Source organism: Thunnus maccoyii, chromosome 9 (assembly GCF_910596095.1).
Source record: "Thunnus maccoyii chromosome 9, fThuMac1.1, whole genome shotgun sequence".
NCBI lineage: Eukaryota > Metazoa > Chordata > Actinopteri > Scombriformes > Scombridae > Thunnus > Thunnus maccoyii.
This window is the reverse complement of record NC_056541.1, coordinates 18,339,034-18,364,770: the sequence shown is the minus strand read 5'-3', so window position 1 is coordinate 18,364,770 and position 25,737 is coordinate 18,339,034. Positions and strand designations below refer to the sequence as shown.

The window sequence follows — 25,737 nt, the reverse complement described above, 5'->3', positions numbered from 1 at the left end:
AAGGGGACACAGGGCTGGAGAAGGAGGTCAACCTGTATGTGAACATGGATATGTCAAGCCTGCCAGCAACAGATAAGAAACTGCAGGAAATCAGAGAGCACCAGGACAAGGATGAAATTCTGCAGCAAGTGAAAAAGTACTGCACTGAGGGGTGGCCACGTAGACACACCATAGACAGAGCTTTTCTACCTTTCCTACAGTTTGCAGGCGAACTAACTGTGGAAAATGGACTGAAGGGTAGTAGACTAGTTATACCAAAGTCGCTACAAACTGAGATGCCACAGAAACTGCATGTTGCACACCAGGGCATAACAAAGTGCCGAGAAAGAGCCAAACTCTCAGTCTGGTGGCCAGGATTGAGCGTGCAGCTTCAGAGGTTGGTTGAGAACTGTGACACCTGTGCGAAGGAGAGAGTCAACTTTAAAGAGACATTACTGCCGACTGAGTTTCCAGACAGGCCATGGGATATGGTTGGTGCGGATCTGTTTGAGTGGAACAGCCACCAGTATTTGGTGGTAGTAGACTACTTCTCCCGCTTTATGGAGATTGCTAAACTCACCTCAACTACAGCGGCAGCAGTGATTGAACACTTGGAATCCATCTGTGCTAGGCATGGCGTTCCATCTGAAGTCAGAACTGATAATGGGCCACAGTTCTCTGCAGATTGTTTCAGACAGTTTGCTGCAACGTGGGGATTCACTCACACCACATCCAGTCCCCACTTCCCCCAAAGTAATGGAGAGGCGGAGCATGCAGTGAGGACAGTAAAAAGCCTTCTGCAGAAAGGAAAAGATCCGTACATGGCTCTGATGGCTTACCAAGCCATACCCCTGGCCAACGGGCATAGCCCCGCAGAACTGCTGATGGGCAGACGCATAAGAACTACTGTTCCTGTCATACCATCTTCCCTCGATCAAGCTTGGCTGGATATCTCTAAACTGAAGGAGGAGGAACAAAACAGCAAACAGAGAGAGAGGAAAAACTTCAACAGAAGGCACAGAGCTTATGACCTGCCAAGACTGAAACTGGGTGATCATGTTTAGGTCACTGACACCAGAGAAAAGGGGACAGTGATGGCAAATGCAGACACACCGAGGTCTTACGTTGTTGAGACTTCCAGGGGAAAACTGTGTTGAAATCGCAGCCACCTTGTCACCACACAAAGGCCTGCAGCCACACCAAGTGTCCCATCAGACACAACTCATCCAGACACCACAGTTGGTCATCATCCAGCTGAGCAGAGTCACTCTGAGCCACAGAGTCCTCAGGCTGAGAGACGCTATCCAGTAAGAGTGAGAAACCCTCCAAGGTACCTGATGGACTTGGATGTGGGACTCTAATTAGCTGAACATAGTTATTAAAAAGGAATGCATTCCCAGATATAGCTATTTGACTGTACAGTACAGTACAGTACCCAGAAAAGGGGATGTAACGTTATCAGTTGTGTTCTGGTACATCTCTGTCAGAGACTAGAAGTGTCCTGTGATAGGGTTTTGTGGTATATAAAATTACTTGGAAGAAAACACAGGACATGCTGTCGGGCTCTCATATTTTCCCCTCCATCACCACATAACATCCATCAGCTACCATTCTCCACGGGGCTAATTGGATCTGGATACACTGCACCAGGACATTAGCCACAGGCGGTATCCATGTACATACTGTCAGTTCTCCTCCCACTACCTGACACACTGTGAAAGCTTAAAGGACTTAAGCACAGATAAAGTGGTAAAATGGTTGAAGGAACAAAACAGAAGTTGGAAATGTGGTAGAACTCACAAAGCAGCAGATTGTTTGAATATATTTCATTCTTACTCAAAGCAAAATTAGGCAACTTTATAGAGACCCAACATAATTCATACAGCTCACAGAGGGTTATCAAGATAACATTAAATAGAAATGACAAGGGAATATGAGCATACAAAGCACCTTTTAGAGATTAACATACCCTTTAAAATATGTCTATCTAAAACATATTGCACTGGTAGAATAAGGCAGAAAATAATATAAGCAACTTGTGAACTTAACTAGAAGTCTGTGTATAGATTTCCTATCTATTTATTTTTTAAATAAACAGAAAACAGAACAAAATGCACATTACAGTTGAGAGACTCCATAAGTTCTTTCTAACATTTTAACATCCCCAGAATCCCATTTCCCCGAACTCTCCTCCCCTCCATCTACTCCTACCCCATCCCACAGACCCCTTCCCAGAACAGAACTAGACCAGGTTCCATAAGAATGAATGCAAGTACTCACAGAGAAAACAAGACATAAATAGGAGAATAATAATCATTCAAAAAAACAACAATAAAAAGTTCACTAACTGAGACCACACCGAGAACATTAGATTTCAATAGTTTAATTGAGATAATGAAAGAGAGCTGATATGTTGATGGATGGGTTGGAGAACCTGATGAAGGATTAGGGATGGAGGGATGAAGTGATGGGGGGAGGAAAGGGGTGAGGTGTGAGAGTTGAGGAACATAGAATGGAGGGTTGAGGGACGATGATGGATGTATGGTATGTGGACTGGACAACGACTGCCGACAGTAGGGAGGTAGGAGGGAACGGGGGAGGTTGAGACTCTGAGTGGGGGAACTGTCTCTCCAGTCCGTCGCCTGGATAGAGCCCCCTGTTCTAGTGTTAAAACAGAGGAAAGAGGATAGTTGATGAAAAGAGAGGGGTTAGGGTGGGAGGGACTTGCAACTGAGACGAGGGGAGAACAACGGATGGGGTGTGTCTAAATACTTTGTTGTGCGGAAGTGGGATGTGTACTCGGCATGGTCTCTGTTCCTCAACCTTGTTTATAAATCTATAAACTTCATTAAATGAGCAAGTAAGTGAATAAATGGATATCTACTCACGAATAACCACTCATATAAATCTCCAAAAACCAACTAACATAAATGGAAGACAAGAGTTTGTATTTGCTAGCATCCGAGCCATTTTGCTGGTTTGTTTAGGTTTCATGAGGTTAGGGAACAGCTGGCATATGTATGTGGTGGGCAGACAGTGAGGCACCTGTCCACCCCAGGTGGGCCTAAGCGCAATTTTTATGGTGCCACCTCACCATGAGGAAGGCAATATTTGATCAATGGCCCCCAGTAAAAAATAAAACCAATTTGAGGAGTCGCTCAGCGTAAACTTTATTTTTTCCAATTTAAGTAGAAACAGGATTTCCTATGGCTCGGCTTTAAAAAAGGGTGGCTGGGAAGATTCCCAAAGAAAAATAATTTGTCTACGGGCAGTTAAAGAGGCGAAAGCAATAACGCTAAAATGGGGTGGCCGTCTTTGTAATTTCGTCCAGGGGTCTACCAAAGATTGCTATATGAGGGAATGGACAGATTCTCAACTCCAAAATTTACGACATCGTGTTTAAGAATGAATGTCAGAAGCCAGATAGTTTGGGATATGACCAAAATATATGAGTCAAATCACAGGGGGCTTGGGAGCATCTTTCACATTTTTCATCCACTTTCTCTGGGTAAAGTTTGGAAAGTTTAGCCTTACTGTAATGGAGTCTATGAATAACTTTGAACTGTATAAGGCTAAGCTTGGCACAGCTGGAGGAGGAATTGACGGCTCACAAACCCTTTTCCAGAAATCATGCAGGTGGGGTGGAGTGTTGTGATTTAACAGCAGGTTTAATGCAATAAAAACAGCTTTTTGCATCTTTTTTTCTTAAAGTTTTTTCAATTTTGTTTTCATTGCATGGGGATAAGGTCCAAAGCTGGGCCTATTTTTAAAACATCCCTCTTGATGATGCATTCAGGAGCTTATAGGAGAGTAGGAACAGAGGTGTGCTATGTTTTTAAAAAAAATCCATGACACTTTCACATCAGTCCCACTTCCCACCCAGTCAGTACAAATAGTTGAGACGTTGTATCAAGCTGTCAAATCACAACTTGGAAAACTGAGAGTCAAGTGCTGTGCAGGCCAACTGTGGACGATAGCTGGCAGTATAGTGGTCTATAAGGTAAGAGCTTTATTGTATTTTCCACCCCTCATTTACTCCGGTGAATGCTATTTTTTCCAATGAACCTTAGTGGTCTCCTGGCAGCTTTCTGTCCATGCTGAACATCCTCCTTCATACTTAACTTGCTTTGCCCATTTCTAGTGAGTTTGACTGCAAATTGTACTAGAACGCAGACATCTTAAATACATACATGGGTTTCTACGCAGCAGGTTGCAGCAGCATGGAGCAATATTACTTACAGTAATAAAATACAGAATCGGGCCTGATAGATGGAGTTATATAATCTTGTGGCAGTGGTCTAGTTAGGAGAGGCAGTCTATCGTGCAGTAATTTATTCAAAATAAAGCTGATATGATGAACGTGTGAGCAAACAACTGCCATCCAGCAATTATGGAGCAACTTTAGGAATTTTTTGAAGTCATGTTTCTGGCCACCTAGCAAATGTAAGTCCAATATTCACTCTCCTTTTAGCTCTGATTTGGTCTCCACCAACTGCTGATGGCAATATCGGGCTATTAGGCTGTTAAATGCTTCACAAACTGTTTCTGTCTGACATTGGCTGCTGGATAGGAAGCATACAGTTGGTTTATCGGAGCTGTTTGAATCGAGGTTGATGAGAGCGGAGAAACTGAGCCCAAACGGTGAAGCTGCAGGTCTTAAAACCAACACAATGAGCTGAAAGACAAACTGAGTCCTGTGGTCGTTCCCTGTGATTTTGTCAAATGGAGCGACACCTTTCAAATTACACATTTTTTCATTGTTATTGAAAAAAAGATGTTATGTTAGTAGAAAAGTATTAATAAGCACAGCTTTAACTGAAAGAAAAACTTTGTAGTTTGTAAATAAATTTTAAAAATGGTTTTCCAGAATGTTTTTCCGTGTGTCATGCTGAGGACAATGACCAAAACTGTGACTGAATGATTCAAATCTTTTGACGTCAAAAATCAACACAATGAGCTGAAAGACAAACTGAGTCCTGTGATATTGTCAAAACTTATAGTATTTGAGTAATACTGATACCACAAGAAATTACACACGACTTTTTCTCATGTAAGCAACATGACTTATCAAAAAAGATAAAATCATCAAGTAAACTAAAACACGCCCTTTTATTAAAGAGTGTTGTGGATTTTGACAGCTATTTGAGTTTAAAGATTTGATCAGACTTATGATTAACAGGATGTGTAGGTTTTTAGAAATCAGAAATTCATAGGAGGGAACCCCCACAAAGTAAAATTGCATTTTGAACTTTTTCTGTGAAAGACACTAATTACACGCAGAGGAAAATAATAAGAGGCTGATCTTTATCTGAGGAGTCCTAATAAAAGCGACCCTCAAAAGATGGATCAGAGAAAGTGTCACATCAGAGAGCCTGCTGTCGACTAAAACATCCAGCTGTCATGGATTTTTGTGCTGGTAAGTGTCTGTTTTCTTTCTATGGCGGTGTGTGCAGCGCAGGCCTATCCTCCCTCTCTCTCTTCTCTCTCTCTCTCTCTCTCTCTCTCTCTCTCTCTCTCTCTCTGTGTGTGTGTGTGCGTGTTCAAATCTAATGCATCTCCCCGATGTGCTCCTTCATTTCACTGCTGTAGTTCTCATCTTCCTGTGCCTGTTCACGGCACAAGCAGCCTCCAGAGCTGTTGAGAATGTACAATGTACCGGGGCCTTGAGGCCATCACTCCAGCTGATGAGAGAAAGGACAGGAGAGCTTCTGGGGAGAATCGTAAGTTTTCTGGAGCTTACTTAAATCTATTTACTAATGAAAACAGTTCATTATATTTTAATATTCAGGAGGTGAAGGTTGCATTTAGTGCTTCCTAAAATCATTTTTACTGCTGTGATTTTCGATTAGTCCTGGTAACTTATTGGGGATGAATTATATGGTTATTCATCTTTTGTACAATCTGGGTCTGTACTTGCTTTGCCACTTTGGAGAGCATCAGTACATTGTAGGAAGATTATATGGCAGTCAGGAATTTTGGCTCCTAAGTCATCCAGGTGCCTCCATTGGTGGAAGACTTATTCGGATCATTTAAGTAAAAAATGCGCACCATAAAATACTTAATTACAATTAACAGTGCTGCATTCAAAGTGTGTTTTAATACAAGTGCAGAAGAATTAGCAATAAAATGTAATTAAACAGAAGTAAAATTATACAGGATGGACCCTGTCAGTGATACAGTAGGCTTTTATATTATTTGATCGTTATTATTTATGCATTAATATGTAATGAGGGTAGCACAGAGTTTTTTTAAAAAGCACTAAAAACCTTTCTATTCAGGAAGGCTTATTATTCTATGTTATGCAAAGTAACCACAAATGTAGTGAAGTGTAAAGTAACCATAACATGGAAATACTCATAAAAAACAGTAAATGTACCTAATCTACACCATTGTTCACTGATGTTGACACCTACTGATCAAGTCCGTGTCCTGCAGACTAAATCCGAGTTCCCCAACACCTCCTGCCCTCCAATGACCAGGGAGCTCTCCTCCTTTTGCTGCAAAATGATAGAGTTGTCCAAGCTGATCCCGAAGCTGGAGGAAGACTTGCTGACCATCAGCCAGCTCAGTCTGGAGGTGGAAAAGAGTTTCGGCGGGCCCACACCCAGCCAGGACTGCAGCCTGCCCCACTTTGAGCAGCAGATGGAAATCGATTTGTATCTAAAGTGTCTGCTGCAGAGTCTGGACCAGCAACTCAGCGAATTATGTTCTATTTATTAATTTCACACATTTGCTTTAAGTTATTAGAAAACAAATCATTACTGTAACCCAGTTTTACATGGGTGAGAAGGTTAACTTATCCTGGAAATTACTTTAAGGTACAATTATTAACAGTATCTCATAAGTGATAGTAATTATTAATGTTATTTATTGAAAATAAAGTAATAAGAAGTCACACTTTTCATTTGTGTTGCTTTTATTGTGTTTCACAACCATTTAAGGCGTCTTGAAGCTTGTTGCATGAAGACATTTGGGAACTTTGGGGGGAAAAAAACACTCAGATGCAGCATAAGAAAATATCTTTACTGTTTAACACAAATACACAAATAAAATACAATACTAAATTTGGGGGGAAAACGTGGGCAGAACCAATCTGCAACAATACACTGTACAATCATCCAGAGCAAAACGCCTTCACAGAAACTTCAAACAAGTTAGAAATCCAACCTGGTATGACGAAACACTTTAAAATCACTGGATGAAGAAGAAACAAAACAATCACCACACAAATGCCAAGCTGCAGTGGAACATTAGGGCTTTATGTCATAAGTTAAATCATGTCTCAATTCTCAGTTTGAAGGGAAAAAAAACAATCATAATCACAAAATCATCCCCGTAACTGCATACAGAGGTGGGGTTTAATTTTCTTACAGTAGCAATAACATCCTTTTGGGTGAATATGACATCTATACTTCACACTTGCCACATCACATTGGCCTATTTTGAGTCAACACTGCAAATAGGCTACAAGTGCCATCCCCGTCTTACTGTAAATTGAGCAGCTTTACATGCACAGGTAAATCTTAAGTGATAAAGTGATTTTTATGTCGTAGAAAAGTAAAAAACCAACATGACGGCACACAAAAAGCTGCTCATTTATCAAATAACAACTATCAATGGTTCCTTTTTCTACTGTAAAAGTCAAAGAGTAAACTCGGTTGTTCTGCAGAACAGAAAGTAAAAACACAAGTCACAAAATCCATGTCTGCCTGAGGAGTGCTGAACCACAAATCTTTTTTTTTTTTTTAAAGAAAAAGACAGACTAATCAGCCTGCAGAGATCACCGGTAAGGGCACTTTATTCGACCTTAAGGCTGACAGAGTCTAATTCTCAAGCCGTCAACAGATGTTGTCAGTAACACAATCATATATGGCTTTTGGTCTGTTTCAGTGTGTTTTCTCCTGCGTCTGCCATTACCACACATTATAAATTAGTGTAACTTCCAGCAGAAAAACAGAGACATTGGTAAATCAAACTATGTGATGTTACAGCCAAAATGTTTTCCTGCTGAGAAGGATCCTGACTTGATTTGTTCATAGCTGAATGGTAAATAATTACGCTCACCAGCGCAGCCCTGAGTGACCAATAAAGAACAGAAAATACTCCTACAGCTACTGTGCATTCAGCTAAGATCTTGTAACACCGTACATGTGAATAATCTGTACTGCTTTTTTCAGTTATGCTCCCTATGAGGGCTGTAAGTAATATCGCTCCATGCTGCTGCGACTTGCCCAGTAGAAACCCATGTGTGTATCTAAGATGACTGCTTTCTAGTACATTTTGCAGTCAAACTCACTAGAAATGGGCAGAGCAAGCAAAGTATGAAGGAGGATGTTCAGCACAGACAGAAAGCCACCAGGAAACCACTATTGTTCACTGGCATTCACCTGAGTAAATGAGGGGTGGAAAATACAATAAAGCTCTTATCTTATAGACCACTATACTGCCAGCTATAGTCCTAAAAATCCCACATTCATCTCATCTCCTCATGATCAAACCATCATGTCCATACACTTTATACATCTAAGAGAAGACACAAAATTATCAATCACTCAATATTTCCCTTTTTCAACACAATGTTGTGTTTTCTGTATTATAAAAGTAAGTTCAATTTAAATATATACTGTTGTTCAAAAAGCAAACAAGTACCCCCTTCCAATAATGTATTTCGAAGATTATCACCAAGGGTTGTTGCTGTCATTCAAATATAATGTGATAAAATGCTTCTAAAAATCAAAGGTAGGGCCCCCCGTGTGCATCATTCCCAAAGAATCAGTGTGCAACAGAACAAATGCAGGACCCTTGTACATACAAAGTAAGCCAGATGTAGCTTGCATTTCTCTCATTTATTATCCCGGAGGAAGTCGTGGATCTGTGGAAGACCTGGCGACCTTGCTGAATGGCTATAAGGTAAAGTAGTGATATGTCATTTGGACGATTGCTGTTGGAAGGTTCATGATGACGTGGTGTGGAGGCTCCTCAGGACACCTCGCCTCCTCTGCGAGCCAGTCTACACGTCTGTGTGCGTGACAGCCTGGATGGCTTCTTCAGGCAGCAGGGATGGGTCGCTAAGAATGGACGTGGTTGTGCTCAGCTGACGAAGCGTACTCAGCACCACTGAAAAATAGTGAAGCACAGTTTATTGACCATGACCTGCCTGTACAGCACAGCAGTGTGAAGCCAGCAGCTACACAGTTGGCCTGCACAGTAAATGGCTCACAGTTTTTTAAGTCGGTGATTTTGTAGTTTGATACAACGTCTCAAATATTTGTGCTTACTGGGTGAGAAGTGGGACTGATGTGAAAGTGGCATGGATTTTGTTTAAAAACATACCACAGCTCTTTTTGTGATGTTTGTGATAGGCCCAGTTCTGGACGTTATTCACAGGAAATGAAAAGAAAACTGAAAAACTTTGAGAAAACAACATGCAAAAAGCTGTCTTTATTGCATTAAACCTGCAGTAATTTATGTAAAATCAAGCTGATATGATGAATGTGTGAGCAAACACTTGCCATCCTGCAAATATGGGAATTTTTTGAAGTCATGTTTCTGGCCACCTGGCAAATGTAAGTCCAATATTCACTCTCTTTTTAGCTCTGATTTGGTCTCCACCAACTGCTGATGGAAATATCTGGCTATTTAGCTGTTGCTTCACTATGTCCACCAACTAGTCACCAACTGTTTCTGTCTGACTTTGACTGCTGGAAAGGAAGCATACAGTCGGTTTATTGGAGCTGTTTCTTTTAAAATAGTTGCCTGCTACATCAGGAATCGAGGTTGATGAGAGCGGAGAAACTGAGCCCAAACGGTGAAGCTGCAGGTCTTAAAACCAACACAATGAGCTGAAAGACAAACTGAGTCCTGTGATCATTCCCTGTGATTTTGTCAATAGGAGCGGCACCTTTCAAATTACACGTTTTCATTGTTATTGAAAAAAAGATGTTATGTTAGTAGAAAAGTATTAATAAGCACAGCTTTAACTGAAAGAAAAACTTTGTAGTTTGTAAATAAATTTTAAAAATGGAAAGAACTTACATGGTTTTCCAGAGTGGTTTTCCCTGTGTGTCATGCTGAGGACAATGACTCAGGGGAATTTAAAAAACTGTCTCACAATTCATAATTTGATTACTGGAGTGACGAGTTTGTAATTCTTAGAGTTTTCACCCACCAGTGAGCTGCTAAAACTGTGACTAAATGATTAAAATCTTTTGACGTCACCTAACATTATCAGATCCACTAAGTGTATTTGTTAGAGTCATATCGAATCCTGGAAAAAGCACATTATTTTGACCAAGTGGGAGGTAAAAATTGCTTGGAAAGTGTGATCGACGCGGTTCCTGCCCATAAGATTCAAGGTGGAGTCATTTCATGTATTAATTTAGGAAAAAAAAAAAAAAAATCGATGCACTGTTGAATTTCCTGTCATGTCATGGTTGTTTTGCAACAGAGGAAGAGGCAGGAGGAAGAAGTAAATCTTGAATGACTGTCCCCTCTTATCTGCAGAAGATCCTCTTCTACTGGTCCTTTCTGTTGTAGCCTCAGAGTAGGTGACATTCAGTACCTATATGCCATTATGTGTGTGTGTGTGTGTGTGTGTGTTGTGCTGAATTTCTAGGAGAAACAGTGTTTTACTTACTGGGTCTGAGCACTGGAAGGGAACAATGGCGATCGAGCCATTGCAGCGTGGTCTGGCACAGCTCTGCTCTGCTTGTAGTTAACACCATCCCGTTAAATGACTCAAAGAGAGGCTTGATAATGATGCTGAACTGGAGTGGATGACCATCAAGGATCAATTACACTACACAGAGTGGTACAAAGGCAGAGCTTCGGACTCTAACCTTTATAACTGTAGCTTTTGTTTTAACCACTTCATGCTTGAAGACTATATAGACTATAAGATTAGCTTGAACTGAAAAGTATGTAATTAAAAACATCAATTATTGTCAATACAAGTGTGACTGAGGATAATTTGTTGAAGTAATAAGATTTGATATAAATGTCTCTTTGCATTGCCTTCATATAATAACCATGCATATCGTTGCATGCAGTTAGCGATAAAGGATTTACTGCATACATAAAGGTTAACTGACCTGGCTACTAAAACATTGCTGATTGCTGGTATTGCTCCATGTACAGAAAAATGCTGAGATATTCTGCCTGATCATGTATTTGTCTTCTTGCTATATATAATATAACAAAGCAATTTCCCATTCTAAATTACCATGTGACTGGTAAAAATGTCACAGTGGAAAATGAGTTATTTGTATTAATTCTTCAAATCCTTTAGGCACTGTGGCCAATGAATAAAGTTTGAATAAGTCTGTTTTTACAGTCTGGACTAACAGTAGCTTGACTTAACTGAGAGCAGAGTGAAGATTTTAAAAATACTTCAGTGGCATAAGCTCTGCTTTCTATGAAATGTAATGACACAGGATGTTATTATGCATCACTCTTATCTTAAAGTGCCTCTCAGAGACACATTCCACATCAAATCAAGATATTACTACTCTTTACTTTGATCATCACAAACAAAAGATAAAAATGACACCATGATGACAGAGTTGTAAAATCCGGTCTAATAGTATCTGAAACTGCTGTGCAGTGTACTGACGTCACTCTACAGGTACCTTTAACAACAGTGCCCTTTGTATTGTTTTAATGCAGAGGCTGTTTTCAGTCAGAGCTCTTGCATTGAAGGATACAATCCAAAACTTCCAGTTCTGGAGAGTGCGGCTCTTGATATATTCATTGAACTTCTCTTGCATGTGGTCAAAGCGATGCCGCGTGCTGGGCACTCCTGTTGCAGGTAGTTGTTCCTGGCACAGGCTGTGATTAAGCAGTGACATAAGACAAAAACAGTTGAGAGATAATGTGTTAAATGTCTGTGCATCAGACGACTGATAACAGAAAATACAGTGTGTTGACGTACTTTATGGAGGCGTTGAGCTCCTCTATCTCTTCTCGCAATCTCTTGACCTCTTCTTGCATCTGCTGCCTCTCTTGCTGGAGCTTCCCAATGTGCTCTACTGTCTTCTGCAATGTGACTGCATTACTGATCTAAACGCACACAGTTATTGAACATTAGGGGAATTTGAATATTTAGAACATGTGCAGCAAATACTGTGAACAAATATAGACAAAAATAGTGATGTTTTATGAAGAAACACAGACACAGACTTACATTTGATTGGGACTTAAGTGTGGGAACCAGGTTGCAGAGTGTTTTAAAGCCAATGTTTATGTTTGATCTTCTCTTCTGCTCAGCAGATATGTGTGTTGTTCTCCGGCTCTGTTACACAACAGCAGTGGAAATATTACACAGGTTTTGTTTGTCACAATTCACAAATGAGTGGTTAAAAAAGGGGAAATGCCACTGATGTTACAAACAGGGTTATATATTTGTCCAGGCATTAAATTCAGTCTGTCAAAATGATACCTTTCCTTACAGCTTTCTATCTACACTCACCAGTCACTTTAGTAGGTACACCTGTTCAACGGCTTGTTAAAGCAAATATCTAACCAGTCAATCACATGGCAGCAACTCAGCACATTTAGGCATGCAGACATGGTCAAAATGATCTGCTGAAGTTCAAACCAGGCATCAGAATAGGGAGGAAAGGTGATTTAAGTGATTTTGAATGTGGCACGGTTCTTGGTGCCAGACAGGCAGGTTTGAGTATTTCAGAAACTGCTGATCTACTGGGATTTTCACATACAACCATCTCTAGGGTTTACAGAGAAAGGTCCGAAAAAGAGAAAATATCCAGTGAGCAGCAGTTCTTTGGGGGAAAATGTCTTGTTGATGGCAGAGGTCGGAGGAGAATGGCCACACACAACATGTCGAACCTTGAAGCAGATGGGCTACAGCAGCAGAAGACCACACCGGGTGCCACTCCTGTCAGCTAAAAACAGGAAACTGAAGCTACAATTCATAGAGGCTCACCAAAATTAGACAACAGAAGATTGGAAAAACGTTGCCTAGTCTCATGAGTCTCGATTTCTGCTGCAACATTCAGATGATAGGGTCAGAATTTGGCGTAAACAACAAGAAAGCATCCATCCTGCCTTGTATCAATGGTTCAGGCTGGTAGATGGTTCTTGGAACACTTTGGGCCCCTTAGTAAACTGAGCATTGTTTAAACGCCACAGCCTACCTGAGTATTGATGCTGACCATGTCCATCCCTTTATGACCTCAGTGTACCCATCTTCTAACGGCTACTTCTGTCAGGATAACGTGCCATGTCACAAAGCTCAAATCATCTCAATCTGGTTTCTTGAACATGACAATGAGTTCACTGTACTCAAATGGCCTCCACAGTCACCAGATCTCAATCCAATAGAGCACCTTTGGGATATGGTGGAACGGGAGATTGGCATCATGGATGTGGAGCCCACAAATCTGCAGTAACTGCCTGATGCTCTGATGTCAACATGGACCAAAATCTCTGAGATTTTCCAGCACCTTGTTGGATCTAAGCCACGAAGAATTAAAGCAGTTCTGGTGGCAAAAGGGGGTCCAACCCAGTACTAGCAAGGTGTACCTAATAAAGTCGCCGATGAGTGTATATGCCTTACATATAAAGTGCAAAAAGACAATATGCTCACAAAAATGAGTGATGTTAAAATATATGAACACAAACACAAACCTGGTTTTGCTCATTCTTTACCAGAGGCGTACTGCTGCTGCTGATCAGTGACTGGGGACTAGGAACTTGATCTAGTGCACATGGCGACCCTTGACCTGATCCTGGCTGACTGTGACCTGGAGAGGAAAAACAAAAAAGACTTGTGCAAGTGGTGGGTTTTGGTGTAATGAGATGCCATTTAGGTAGAGTGAACTCTCACCGACACTAGAGGAGGGTTTCTGGTTTTTGCGGCTGGAAGAATAAGACTTTTCTTTGGGGACAATCGGCTGGGGAGACTTTTGCGTCTGAGACACAACATGAAATCCAGATGACTGAGAAAAGAAAAGAAAAAAAAAGTTAAAAGATCCACTGACTTCACTTGTATTGATCACCTGAGCTTTGCTTTGCAACAAGAAGTTTAATTACTTATTTATGAAGTGCTCACAACAGAGCAAAAACAACTAGAGCTGCAATGATGGGTCAATTAATCGATTAGTTGTCACCTATTAAATGAATCACTAATCAATCATTTGGAGTAATTTTTTTTAAGAAAAAAAAAGTTCAAATTCTCTGATTCCAGCTTCTCAAATGTGAATATTTTCTGGTTTATTTAGTATTCTAATGTATACTAAATATCTTTGGGTTGTGGACTGTTGGTTGTGACAAAACAAGACATTTGAGGACGTCATCTTGGCCTTTGCGAAACAGTGATCAACATGTTTCACCATTTTCTGACATTTTATCGATCAAACAACTAATCAATAAAATGAGAAAATAATCGACAGTTTAATTAATAGTCATTAGATCGTTAAAATAATCATTAGTTGCAGCCCTAAAAAGAACTTATGTTGAAATCTTTAAGTTGTAGTTGTGTAATTTTCTACCGGCAGCTCAGTTATTTCAAGACCCACTATAGCTGAAAGACTGATATACAGTATGTAAGAGGAAAAGACAGTGACTGAGCTGAGAACTTACCCCTGCAAGATGAGGAGTGAGCACCACTGTATTGGGGCCCACCTCTGCTTTCATCGGCGTTGGTGTAACAATCACAGCATTGCCATGACCTGGGAAAGGCCCTGTGAAAAGTGAAAGTTGACAGTGAGAGGCAGCATCCAGAGTTTAATGTGCATGATCCGTGCGTGAGTTATCAGTTTTGACACATGGGCCACATCTTCAGTGCTTTTTCTTCCTCGGTGGTTTTCATTTATGCAGAAAATGAGCTCTGTGATCAACAGAACTCTGACATAGTTCATCTTTTTGAACAAATTTCAGGTCAAAAATTGCATTCTTTAATATCATGGAGTGCAATTTTTAGACTGTTATGAGATTTGCAAAGATAAGCTGTTCTATTAACATGTAGGCAGAATATTGTTACAGAATAATTGTTGTAGACAGTATTAGCCTAACATTAGTTTTACACTTTATCAAAAAAACAGTATAATAACTGTTTCTGTGGTTCAGAAATCCTGACAACTAATGACATTTTGAACTCATTATCTTGCTGAACAAAACTAAATATTATGTTAAATAAAAAATAAAAACATTGAGAGCACAATAAGAGCACTTCCACTGGAAATCTTCCAGGAGACATTCATTTCTGTGTTTGCCACATGCATCAGCACTAGTACAAGCACAGTCACAGTACAGTGACTCAGATGTCTGTACTCAATTTTTCTTCATCATCTCAGAAAATCAGCTTGACTACTTGACTTGTATGTAAGAAAAGCTTGAGCGCTATCTTGTGGTAAAAAAATGACACGGCTCCACTGTTGGATCAAAAGGGGTTAAATGCACAATTTCTACAAATGCAGAATCAATACTTTGATCTGAAAAATCGGAGACAACAGACCTGTGAGGATAAGTTGGGGGGGGTGGACGGGGTTAGCAGGAGCAATCCTTTGCACGGGGCGGTTTTTGTTGGCACTGGATGACTGAAAGGGGCGAGGCAAGACAAACGTCTGAGGGTGCTGGACAGAGGTGGCAGGCAGCGGAGCTAAGGATTGGAGTTGGGACGGAGGAGGTGGAGGTTGTGTGGATATGGAGTTATATTCTGAGCCGTGGGTGAAGGTGGTGGCAGCGGCGCTGGGTGTGACAATGGAAGAGGCTGTGTGTGTGATCACAGATGGTGCTACGGTCTCGTCCAGAGCTGCTGTGTTGTCCAAGGGTGAGGGAACCATGGGTGCTGCTGAGACCATGCTCTGACCTGGGAGGCACTGTGCCAGCGGATCATGGGATAACGTCTGAGAGACTGAGGAAACTACTGCTTGATTACTGGGCGCCACGTGCCCGGGAAACAGAGGCATGTAGTTTTGTACAAAGGCAGCATCCCCACCACCACCTGTTCCACTGGTTTGACTGGCCATGGGAGTGGGGATGGGCAGGGGGCCAGGAGGGGAGATGTGGTTGCTTGTGAGCTGCATGGAGGACATTAACTGGGCCTGGCGAGGAACAACAAAGGAAAAGGGAACAAACACATTTAGTCCTTTCTTTCTTACAGTGAAGAGGCAGTTCTACATATGTTCATATTAGCTGGAAACTCTACACATTTATTTGTCACTAATAACAATAAGAGAAGTGGATTCACTATTCCTTCAAATATGAATGAATACTTTTTCCCCTGGCAGCTCAATATGGATTAATTGGGCATTAATTAAAATTTATATCACAACTGCAACCAGCTTGCACATAAGAAAATTCCGAATGTGTCTTTAATTAATGTGACAGAACTGTGGAAAAATCTTTATCTAACTAGCGGCATTTCCACTTTTTATAGTCTTTCTGTTCAGCAGATACAAATCACATTTCCTTTAAGAATATGCCTGTATAGTTTTTAAGAGGTTTAATGAAATACAGATCCAAAGGAAAAACAACAACGTTACAACTCATACAGAAGATACTGATGCAGTTTCAACTGAAGCAAACAGAAGAGGTCACATCACTCCTGTTCTTCAGTTCCTGTAATGGCTTCCAGTGAAACGAAGAACAGATTTTAATACTCTTTTACAAGTTGAAATATCTCCCCATAACTACGCTCACATGCTGCCAAAATATCTCCTAGGCAAAGCTCCCAAATAAACAATTTGTACCTACAAGTCAGACAAGGACTTTATGACAAAACTGTGTTCCAGGACTCAAAAGAAAATCTGACACACATATGGCTCAATAAATTACTTCTGGGGGAGCTTCAAAGAGGACGACAACGTGAGACAGGAGCAGAATATTTAGCCATATTTTGAGTGTTTGATTCTGAGAAGAATATCGCTTCAATGTTAAGCAGTTTGAGTAGCAAGTCATGTGTGAAAGGTGCTATGTAAATATAGTTTAGTAATATTATTATTTTACATTTTTTGTGTAACTACATTCAGACAGAAAGATGGTAGAAGGTGTGGCGGAAATCCTTGTAAATTGACCAAAAAACAAAACAAAACCGTAAGTCTTAAATCTTAAAACAACAAACTCTCCTCATGGTGGTGTGTGTTAGAGACTGAGCCTGGGCTCGGTGTTTACCTGTGACTGAGAGCTGCTGCTGGGTAGAGGGGTGACAGATGATGCAGTGGGGGAAACAGAGGGGAAGACGGGCTGACGGAGGCTGTGAAATAAGTCTGAAACAAGAGTCTCTATGTTAGCTAGAGGTTAGTATAAACCACACTACTTTTTTTGTGTTAGGCACAAGCCAACAGCTGTAGCAGAGTTACTAGAACATGTGGGCTTGATTCCCGTAACGTGTGCACCATTAGTGTGTGCGCAGTGTTACTGCAGCTACGGGTGGTGCCTTACTGCTACCTTGAAGTGGATCAAAGGAGTCCATGAAGTCTAGGTTGGGTTGTAAGGGGATCAGTCCTGGTTGGATCATGTCAGCGTTCCCTGCGTGAGCTGTGGAAGGTAAAGAGGCAGAGGTAGGGACGGCGGGAGGAAGAAACGCCGGCATTTTGACAGACATATGGCAGAAAATCAGCCTTCAGCAGTGTTCATATTAAGATTGATACTTTATAGAAAGACACAACAGAAAAAGTAGGAGCTTAATTAAAAAATAATAATTAAATCAAGCACTGAGTGAGTGGAAAAACGCTTAACTTTAATTAGGATGTCTCTACCAATTTCATAAAATAGACAGCTGATTATTTTCTCACCAATCTCCCTCGGATTGGGCCAGGCTATGGGCTGGTGCGAGGCCAACGTGGAGAACAACGTGTCTGAAAACTCAGACATCAGAACGTCCATGTCAAAGAGAGGGTCCATCTCCATAGGGGCGGGTGTTTCATTATGCTTACGAGGCACGCGGCGTGCAACAATCTCTTCATCCTGATAAAAGGAGACACGGAGCATGTCTGGAGAGACTTCCCCAAACAGTGATAACTGCTCCTCTGGCCCCTTTGAGTGTTCAAAATGCAAGCAACCAAGCCGGTTAATGACACAAAAAGCATGCAGTGTTGAGTACAGCCAACATGGGATGACACTAAATTCAAATAATGGCAAAACAAAAACTTTAACAACATGACAACACATGCTCTAGTCTTAAAAAACACCTTATTAATATTTATTATGTGTCTGTCAACAAGTTACAACCTAAATTAGGTGCAAGCGATCGAAAATAATCCGTTAAAAAGTGTTAATAGTGTGAAAGTTGGAATGAGTTGATTCCATTTATATCGACATCTGACTGATGATCAGAAGTTGATAGTAATGTTGATACTAAAAGTGCTTTGGTGGGTGGAGCATGATGCATTTTTTCTTTGCATACCTTAAGCAAGCTTGAGAGGTCATCATCCTTGTGCTTCTGTAACTACAAAAAATTGAATAGCATATTAGTTTAATACTAATGTTTTATAATCAAACAAACAGGTACATAGAAGAAATGTACAGTATTTCTTGCACAAATACTGAAATGTTACAATATATTTTTGAAAAACTGCACTATACTCTACCCTTTTCTTAAAGTACGTCCTCCACTTGTGATATTCTCTTATGACAATTTCAATTCTTCTTTTCCAGCATTTCCCCTCTGTGGCAACAGCCTGCAGAAGAAGAAGAAGAGGAAGAGGAGATGGGAAATACGCCAAAGTCAACCATAAAACACACAGGACACCGAAAGGAAGAGGCAAGGGGAACATTAGCACCGAACCGCAGACCGAACAAGCATCTGATACCCCTTTCAGACAGCAGACGATCATGTAACGTGACTCGAAGCTGTTAGCAGAGACTCCAGTGTGCAGTGTAGATCCAAACATTTAACTGATAAATTTGCACTGACTGAATAATTACCAGATAAAAGTAAAGTTTCAGTTACATCTCTCTGTCTGTACATCCGCACACTTTCTCCATCGCCCACACACGTGCACTTTCTTTTCTCTCTCTCTCTTTCTTCTTAAGATATTCAACAGCTGTCATACTGATAAGCTTTTTCTAGTAAAGGTGTGGACTGGTGGGTCAGTTAAACAACATTTAAACATTGGTATCATTTAATTCATTTTCATTCGTGGTAGCAACGTCAGTTCACCAAAGCCAGGCAGTGTCTGACCTGCGTCCATACAGGTGTTTGACCTGCATCACTGTGTCAGTCTGAGAGACTGGACATAAAAAAATCATCCAAGGGAGGATTTTGGTAACAAGAGAGAGAACAAAAAGTCAGTGTTTCTGTTTGGAAATGCACAAAATGATCGTATTTTTCTATATTTACCTCCGCAGGACGATGCACGTCCAAGTCCATAGTTCCATCGAGGGGGGTCACAAAATGACAAACGGGATTCTCCCTTTTCTCGACATCTAGGAATAGAAACACAACCTTAAAGTCATTCACACTTGAAAATACACACATCAGACTGACATTTACAACACAACTAAAATTAATGAACATCTTATAGCAAACGCTGACATTTGACTTCTGTTTCACTTCTGTTTTCTTTCTTTTGCGAATCCTACAATAGAAATTCAATTTCTGATACGATGTATGCAGACAACAACAACATGAACGGCTTTAGGTGAACGGTCATAGCTCAGCTCATAGCTCATGAAAAGCTTGACCCAGTTTGTGTGACATGAATGAGAGATGCCGTTAGTCACTGTCACAAAACTGCTTATGGCATGTAAACAAACATTTACTACTGCAGCAGGTGACAAGCACCGTGCCAATATCTGCCTGCTGACACACTGGATCCCAAATAAGGCGAGATGCAGGTGGACACATATCCACCGTAGCTTGATTGAAAGTAGTGTTAAATTCAAGTCACGCTAAATAAAACACTAATCAACACTGCCTTCACTATGAGAATATGGATATATAACAAAAGACAGAGTGGAACTCTTACACTGCATATACCAGGCTCTCCATATGGCGTTGTTGAGGCGGATCTTGTCTCTCCAAAGCAACTTTAGCCCTTTGAAGTTTTTCCATTTGGGAGAAACCAACTTACCACTGAAAAGACAATAAAACAGTGAAACAATTTCAAGTGAGAAACAAATCAAGTACATGCAGATCACCAGTAGAACACCATAGGGGTGGCTGCTGCTCAGAGTTGGAGCCAGTCGGAAGATCGGTGGTTTGACTCCTGGCTCCTCCAGTCCGCATGTCGAAGTGTCCTTCGGCAAGATACTGAACCCCAAAATTGCTCCAAAAGGCTGTGCCATTGTTGTGTGAGTGTGTGTGTGTGTGTGTGTGTGTGTGTGTGTGTGTGTGAATGAGCATTAGAAACTCCTCCTGATGAGCAGGTTAGCAACTTGCAGCCTCTGCTATCAGTATATGAATGTGTGTGTGTGAATGGGTGAATGTTGGCATGTAATGTAAAGCTCTTTGAGTGGTTGGAAGACCAGAAAGGCGCTGTACAAACGCAGCCCATTTACCATTTCAAAGTGATTTTCTTTGCATTATTAGCAGAGGAAGCCCCTTGTTTGTACAGGATCAGACCTACAAAATGTTTTAACCTTCCCCTATATCACTGTAACATGACACCATTCTTGTTTTATTATCAATTATTTGGCTAAGCTTTAATAACAGACGTGTTTGTCACCTTGAATGACATACTAACAAATACTGACGCTGTGCAATGATCCCCAAAACTTAATTGTACAAATTGTGTATAAACGCGAATGACATAAAGTGTGAATAATAAAGGTGAACTATCTAAGCCCAGCAAAAGCTTGTTTTTCTTTACTGACTGAATCGGTGAGTTGTCTATTGACACAAGAAGAGGCAAGTCTATCCTGAAAAAACAGGTTTAGTTCAAGAAAAAGAGAGGTAAAGGTCACCTTGATCAACACTGGTATGTCAAGAAATACAGCGAGCAAGCAAAACAATAAGAAGTCCATCAAGGTCAAATTCAAGTCAAATAACCCAGCATTGAAAAACACACCTGCGCTATTCAGTGAAAAACAAGGCGACATCAGAGGAATAGAGAGTCCGGTCGAGTGAAGAGTTAAACTGGAAATAACAGACAGCTGCGTTGTCCCACAATGGACTGAAACTCTGTGAGCTCAAAGAAGGCAGATATGATGTTTAAGGTCTTACTGACTGTATTCAAGCTCCTTGTTAATAGTTAATAGTTATTTTTTATCAGAAGAAGAGATAATAATGACCATCAAGGAGAAAGTATATTTTTCTTCCCACTCTGCTGTGGTAAGGGCCACGTTTATCACATTCCAAAAGAGTTATCTCAACAGTTTCTCCTCTTTTCCTTCCTTCCTGTCTTCTTAACAATCTGTCCTTCCTGTCCTGTCTTTTTTTCCTGTCCTTCCAGGATTTTGCTGTCCCCCCCCCGTTTTCATTTTGAGTGCTTACTTTCTCTATATGTCCTTGGGACTAAAAAAAGCTGTGTAAATAAGTAGGTGGGTAGTTTTATAGGGGAAACATGCACATAGACACAATCAGTTCTCCATTCAGGATGAATGACAACAGCAGTTACTGATAGTAGTGCTTTCCTGGTCTATAATTAGTCTCCCGGATGAGTCCAAGTTGGTGCCATTTGCAAAGTTAGAGGGAATCCTCTGAGCAGCTGGCTCTGCACCAACGTGACAGTGACACTTAAGCTGTAAACAGAGAGCCACGGGGAATGTGAGCCCAGCATTTTTTGTTACAGCCTGCGTCTTGATATCTGGTTAACAACAACAGCATATTTGCGCCTTTTGGTTTATGTCTGGACAATTACAATCCTTTTATCCTTCATTGGACATGGCCGCGTTATCAATGACATTGTTTAAAATGGTTTAAAGGACAGGGTCAACATTTTTCAAGTCAGTCCTGAAACAATAGCCAGGTACTGAAATGAACGTTGGCACATGTAATCATTCCTCCTGTTCATATTGACCATTAGAAGATCCTTTCATAATGCACTTATAATGTAAGTGATGGAGGACAAAATCTACAGTCCTACTTCCATGCAAAAATCTATTTGAATGTTTATTTGAAGCTAAAACGAAGCTTCAGTCATCCAAATTAGTTATCGTCTATAACTGTAGAAGATAATCACTTAACTTAGCTTCAGATAAACTACATTTCTGCTCAAAATGAGGACAGCAGATTTTCTTACATACATTGTAAGTGCATTATGAAGACATCATCAAATAGTCAGTATGAACAGGAGGAATAATTACAGCGAGCAAAACCTGTTCATATGGACACTGGAAAATTGTGAACCTGCCCTTTAATCTGTAGAGTTGTACAGCTTGTAGAAAAAAGTCCAGCACACAAAACATTTATACCACAAATAGGAACATGGTGGCATGTTATGTGGTGACATTATGTGGAACTATAATTGTTCTTTGTCATTTTTAAGCCACGTCTAGTGCTGAAACACCATCAATCAAATCCAATTATGATTTTTGTTTAACAATTTATCATTGATCCAATCCAATCCAAACATTGTATTGTTTCAATGTCTCTGTTTCACATAAAGACTAAATATTTTGTTCATGCTGTTGTGCAGCAATAAATAAAAGATTTGAGAACATTTCTATGAGCTCTGGTTATTTGTCATTTCTTTTGACTAGATAAATAAATAGTAATTATTATTATCTACAGTCATAACCGTGCATCTCATTTCCAATAATTTGATAATTGTTCAGACAGCCAGAGTCTCAGAAATAATAATTAATAATAAACAGAGTAAATATGGGATTATGTAATACATGACAGCTCTTTTTCAAACACTCTCAAAATTAAATCTGGATTCATGAAAAAACAGCTGGTTTACAGAGAGCGAGAGAAAGTAAGATATCACTCCACATATCTTTTCGGACTGTTCACCTTCACTCAGAGATGAAGTCAGCTGATATCCAGGGAACAAGAATTCATTGTCAACCTGTAGACTGCATTTATTTGTTTGCTTAGGGATAAAATCGCACCCACCCTATCATTAATGGCAGACTTGCTGTACCACCTGACCTACAGCAGCTCAGCGAGAACGTTATGTAATCCATATGTTATGACTGTTTCATTCAGGAGTTGCTGAACAAGCCTGGAGCTGTTCTCTCAGCGCTTTCAACACACAAAACGAACTCCTTTCTCATAAAGAAAGAACAGTGTCAGATCCGCCTACTAATTTTTCAGGCTTGCACGGACCACATCAGCTTCGACGGGGCACGCTAAAGCTCTCCTTATTCGGTAGTTTATTTTGGCTCGATACCAATGAAAGATTACGGTTTGTTGTTTCTGATTGCCGATTGAGATTGTTCCACCCCAGATTAGAACAAAGAGCTTGTATTCAAGGGCAATGACGAGGTGATGCGAGTTCATCAGGCCGTCCTGTCCTCAGAGCTCTTAATGTCTAAACAGAGACCACGGGTGAAATATTGCACTTTTTACTACACTACATTTATTTTAAAGAGGCAATTACTACTTTTAAGATTATGGTTCTATATTAAACAGCATATGATAAGCTTATAAAATACAACACACTGTTAGAGCTTAAACCAGAAGTTTTCATCCTTGTTGTGCGTTATGAGTTGCGAGCGATTTCTCCTCTAAACTACTCAGATGGTTTCTTTTAAATAGTCATTTAACCTCTCCAATATCTCCAATATTTGAAAAGAATAAAGACCTGTGGGACTGCAACTAACGATTATTTTCACTATTGATTAATCTGTTGACTATTTTCCTGATTAAATGATTAGTTGTTTGGCCTATAAAATGTCAGAAAATGGTCAAACATGTCCATCAATGTCTTGTTTTCTTTCGACCAACAGTCCACAACACCAACATATTCAAAGAATTTGGACATTTTTTCATAAAAAAATAGCTCAAAACAATTAATCAATTACCAAAATAGTTGGCAACTTATCGATTAGTCGACTAATCAGTGCAGCAGAACTTTTTTTTTCTTCTTTCCGCTCCCATTAATCATCTCATGACCCTTCAGCTTTATCTTGTGACCCCTTAGAGAGGGCCCAACCCGTAGGTTTGTAACCACTGGAGGAAACTTAAGATAAAGTAGTTTTAACTAGCTACACTTTGACCAGCAGCAACAGGAAATTGTTGCTTATAAATTGATTATTAACAATCAAATCATGTAATAAAACATCAGTCTCAGGGGCCCTTTTGTCTGTAGAGGGAGTACACTTGTTTTCCTGATCATACTTGTGAATGCAGGACTTTCCTTGTGATGTATTATTACTCTATTGTGTTGGTACTTCTATATAAGTATAGGGGAGGAGTACTTTGTCCACCACTAACACTAAACTGAACACAGACCATAAAAGTGATAAAGCAGGAAGTTACATGGAAAGGAGGCTCGTGACTGTAATTTCACAGCAGTGTGTCCAATGCCTGACAGTATGGATCTGAATAGATAGATGTAGTTATAGATATAGATATAGATATAGATAGAATAGATATGGACATTGAACACGATGAAGAGGTAAAGTGAGACTGAAGGGGGGGCTGTGACGTGTGTTAACCTATAACTTACCTGTACGCGAGGGTCATGCATTCAAATAGTTTGGTCAGTGAAGCATCTATGGAGAAGTGCGATGCGCTCGCTTTGCCAAAATGATAAGTCTGACAGGTCTGTTTGTTGACAGTGTCGAAGTCGTAGCCTTTCTTCGGGGGGTGCTCGCTGTGGGGCGACGACACCATGAAGTGTCCACTGTGGATGATCTGGGACTCCAGCCCGTCCGTCCTCCTCAGACCCAGGTGAGTCTCCTCCGCGTCAGAGTCGTCGTCCTGCTCCTGCTTTATACTCGCCGGTGGGCGACGGTATTTCTGCCGAAAAGACATCTCCCCAGTCGTTAGCTCAGCAGACAAATAGCTAACGTTAGCCAGCAAGCTAGGACAACCAAACTGTCCCTCTCATGAGGCTTGCAAAGAGGCTGCTGCCGGTTAAAGTTTGTCAGCTTGCTGCCGCGGAGTCTGGGCCCTCGGTGCACCCATCTGAAAGCAGGTTGTTCGTAATTAATGGCCCAAGTTAACTTGTTGTTGTCTTGTTAGGTAGTTGACGTAGTCGCAGGCACCAGCTGACAAAAAAAAACTGCTGAAGCCCATCCCAGCAGGCTCCTCTGTCCGGAGCAGGAAGTTCCTGTGTCAAAGTGTTTCTGATTGGTCAGTCGGAGCCCCACCCACCACAGAACTCAAAATAAACCTGAGGCGACAGGTCGCACTGCACTCAACATTTAGTTTATTGTCATTTTCTTGTTTACTTGCATACTTTAAAAAATGTAAATGCTGTTCCTCTCAGCTCACAGCAGTGCAACAAGAAAGGATAAAGATGTATACCCACAAAATTCCGTTAAAAACATATAAATCCCAAGAGAAAAAAGAAAGCGCAGTGCATTAAAGTGCAACACTACTGACACCTGAACACAATTTGCACTGCTATTCATTAGCTGTCCACACAATGAAAAATATAGAAACTCAATATAAATATAGGCTACACATCAAGGATGCAGATAACACATTATAATAACTACTAAAAAAGTTTTTTGTTACTCTGTAAACAAAAAAAGAAGCAGCCAGGATACGAAATGTACGTTGTGTTGAAAAACGTTTCACTAATGTCAGTGTACCTCACACGCAGCAAACGCAATCAGAGGAGAAAAGTCTAATTGTACATATGAATCCTCACTGATCTTTCACATTGTAGTGTATATGGTCAGCAATTAGCTTCAAACACTGGCAAGTTTTTTTCAGGATTTTTCATTGGATGGCCT

At 40.5% G+C, this 25,737-nt stretch overlaps 1 protein-coding gene across 4 annotated transcripts; it reads right to left on the bottom strand.

The window, feature by feature from the left end:
• Positions 1–6,877: 6,877 nt before the first annotated feature.
• LOC121903641 (MLX interacting protein) lies at positions 6,878–25,105 on the bottom strand. 4 transcript variants are annotated; one of them, XM_042420863.1, is made up of 17 exons: positions 24,501–25,105; positions 19,911–20,017; positions 19,283–19,368; positions 18,531–18,620; positions 18,347–18,388; positions 17,736–17,976; positions 17,389–17,478; positions 17,113–17,207; positions 15,455–16,043; positions 14,581–14,681; positions 13,826–13,937; positions 13,627–13,742; positions 12,161–12,268; positions 11,909–12,036; positions 11,682–11,805; positions 10,616–10,745; positions 6,878–9,096 (listed from the first exon to the last, which is right to left on the bottom strand). In XM_042420863.1, exons 1-17 carry the CDS (start codon positions 24,806–24,808, stop codon positions 8,990–8,992), a joined length of 2,574 nt encoding a protein of 857 aa, XP_042276797.1. In that variant the 5' UTR covers positions 24,809–25,105; the 3' UTR covers positions 6,878–8,989. The 4 variants fall into 4 exon arrangements, with proteins under 4 accessions (XP_042276797.1, XP_042276799.1, XP_042276798.1 ...); XM_042420865.1 differs by having other exon boundaries at positions 17,736–17,907; XM_042420864.1 differs by having other exon boundaries at positions 18,347–18,382.
• Positions 25,106–25,737: the final 632 nt, after the last annotated feature.

Coding starts and splice junctions, on each gene's coding strand:
- LOC121903641 (XM_042420863.1), bottom strand. CDS start 24,808: ATGTCTTTTCGGCAGAAATACCGTCGCCCACCGGCGAGTATAAAGCAG. Junction 12,269..13,626: donor TAAAGAATGAGCAAAACCAG/GTTTGTGTTTGT, acceptor GTTGTGTAACAG/AGCCGGAGAACAACACACAT. Junction 11,806..11,908: donor GAGCTCAACGCCTCCATAAA/GTACGTCAACAC, acceptor GCTTAATCACAG/CCTGTGCCAGGAACAACTAC.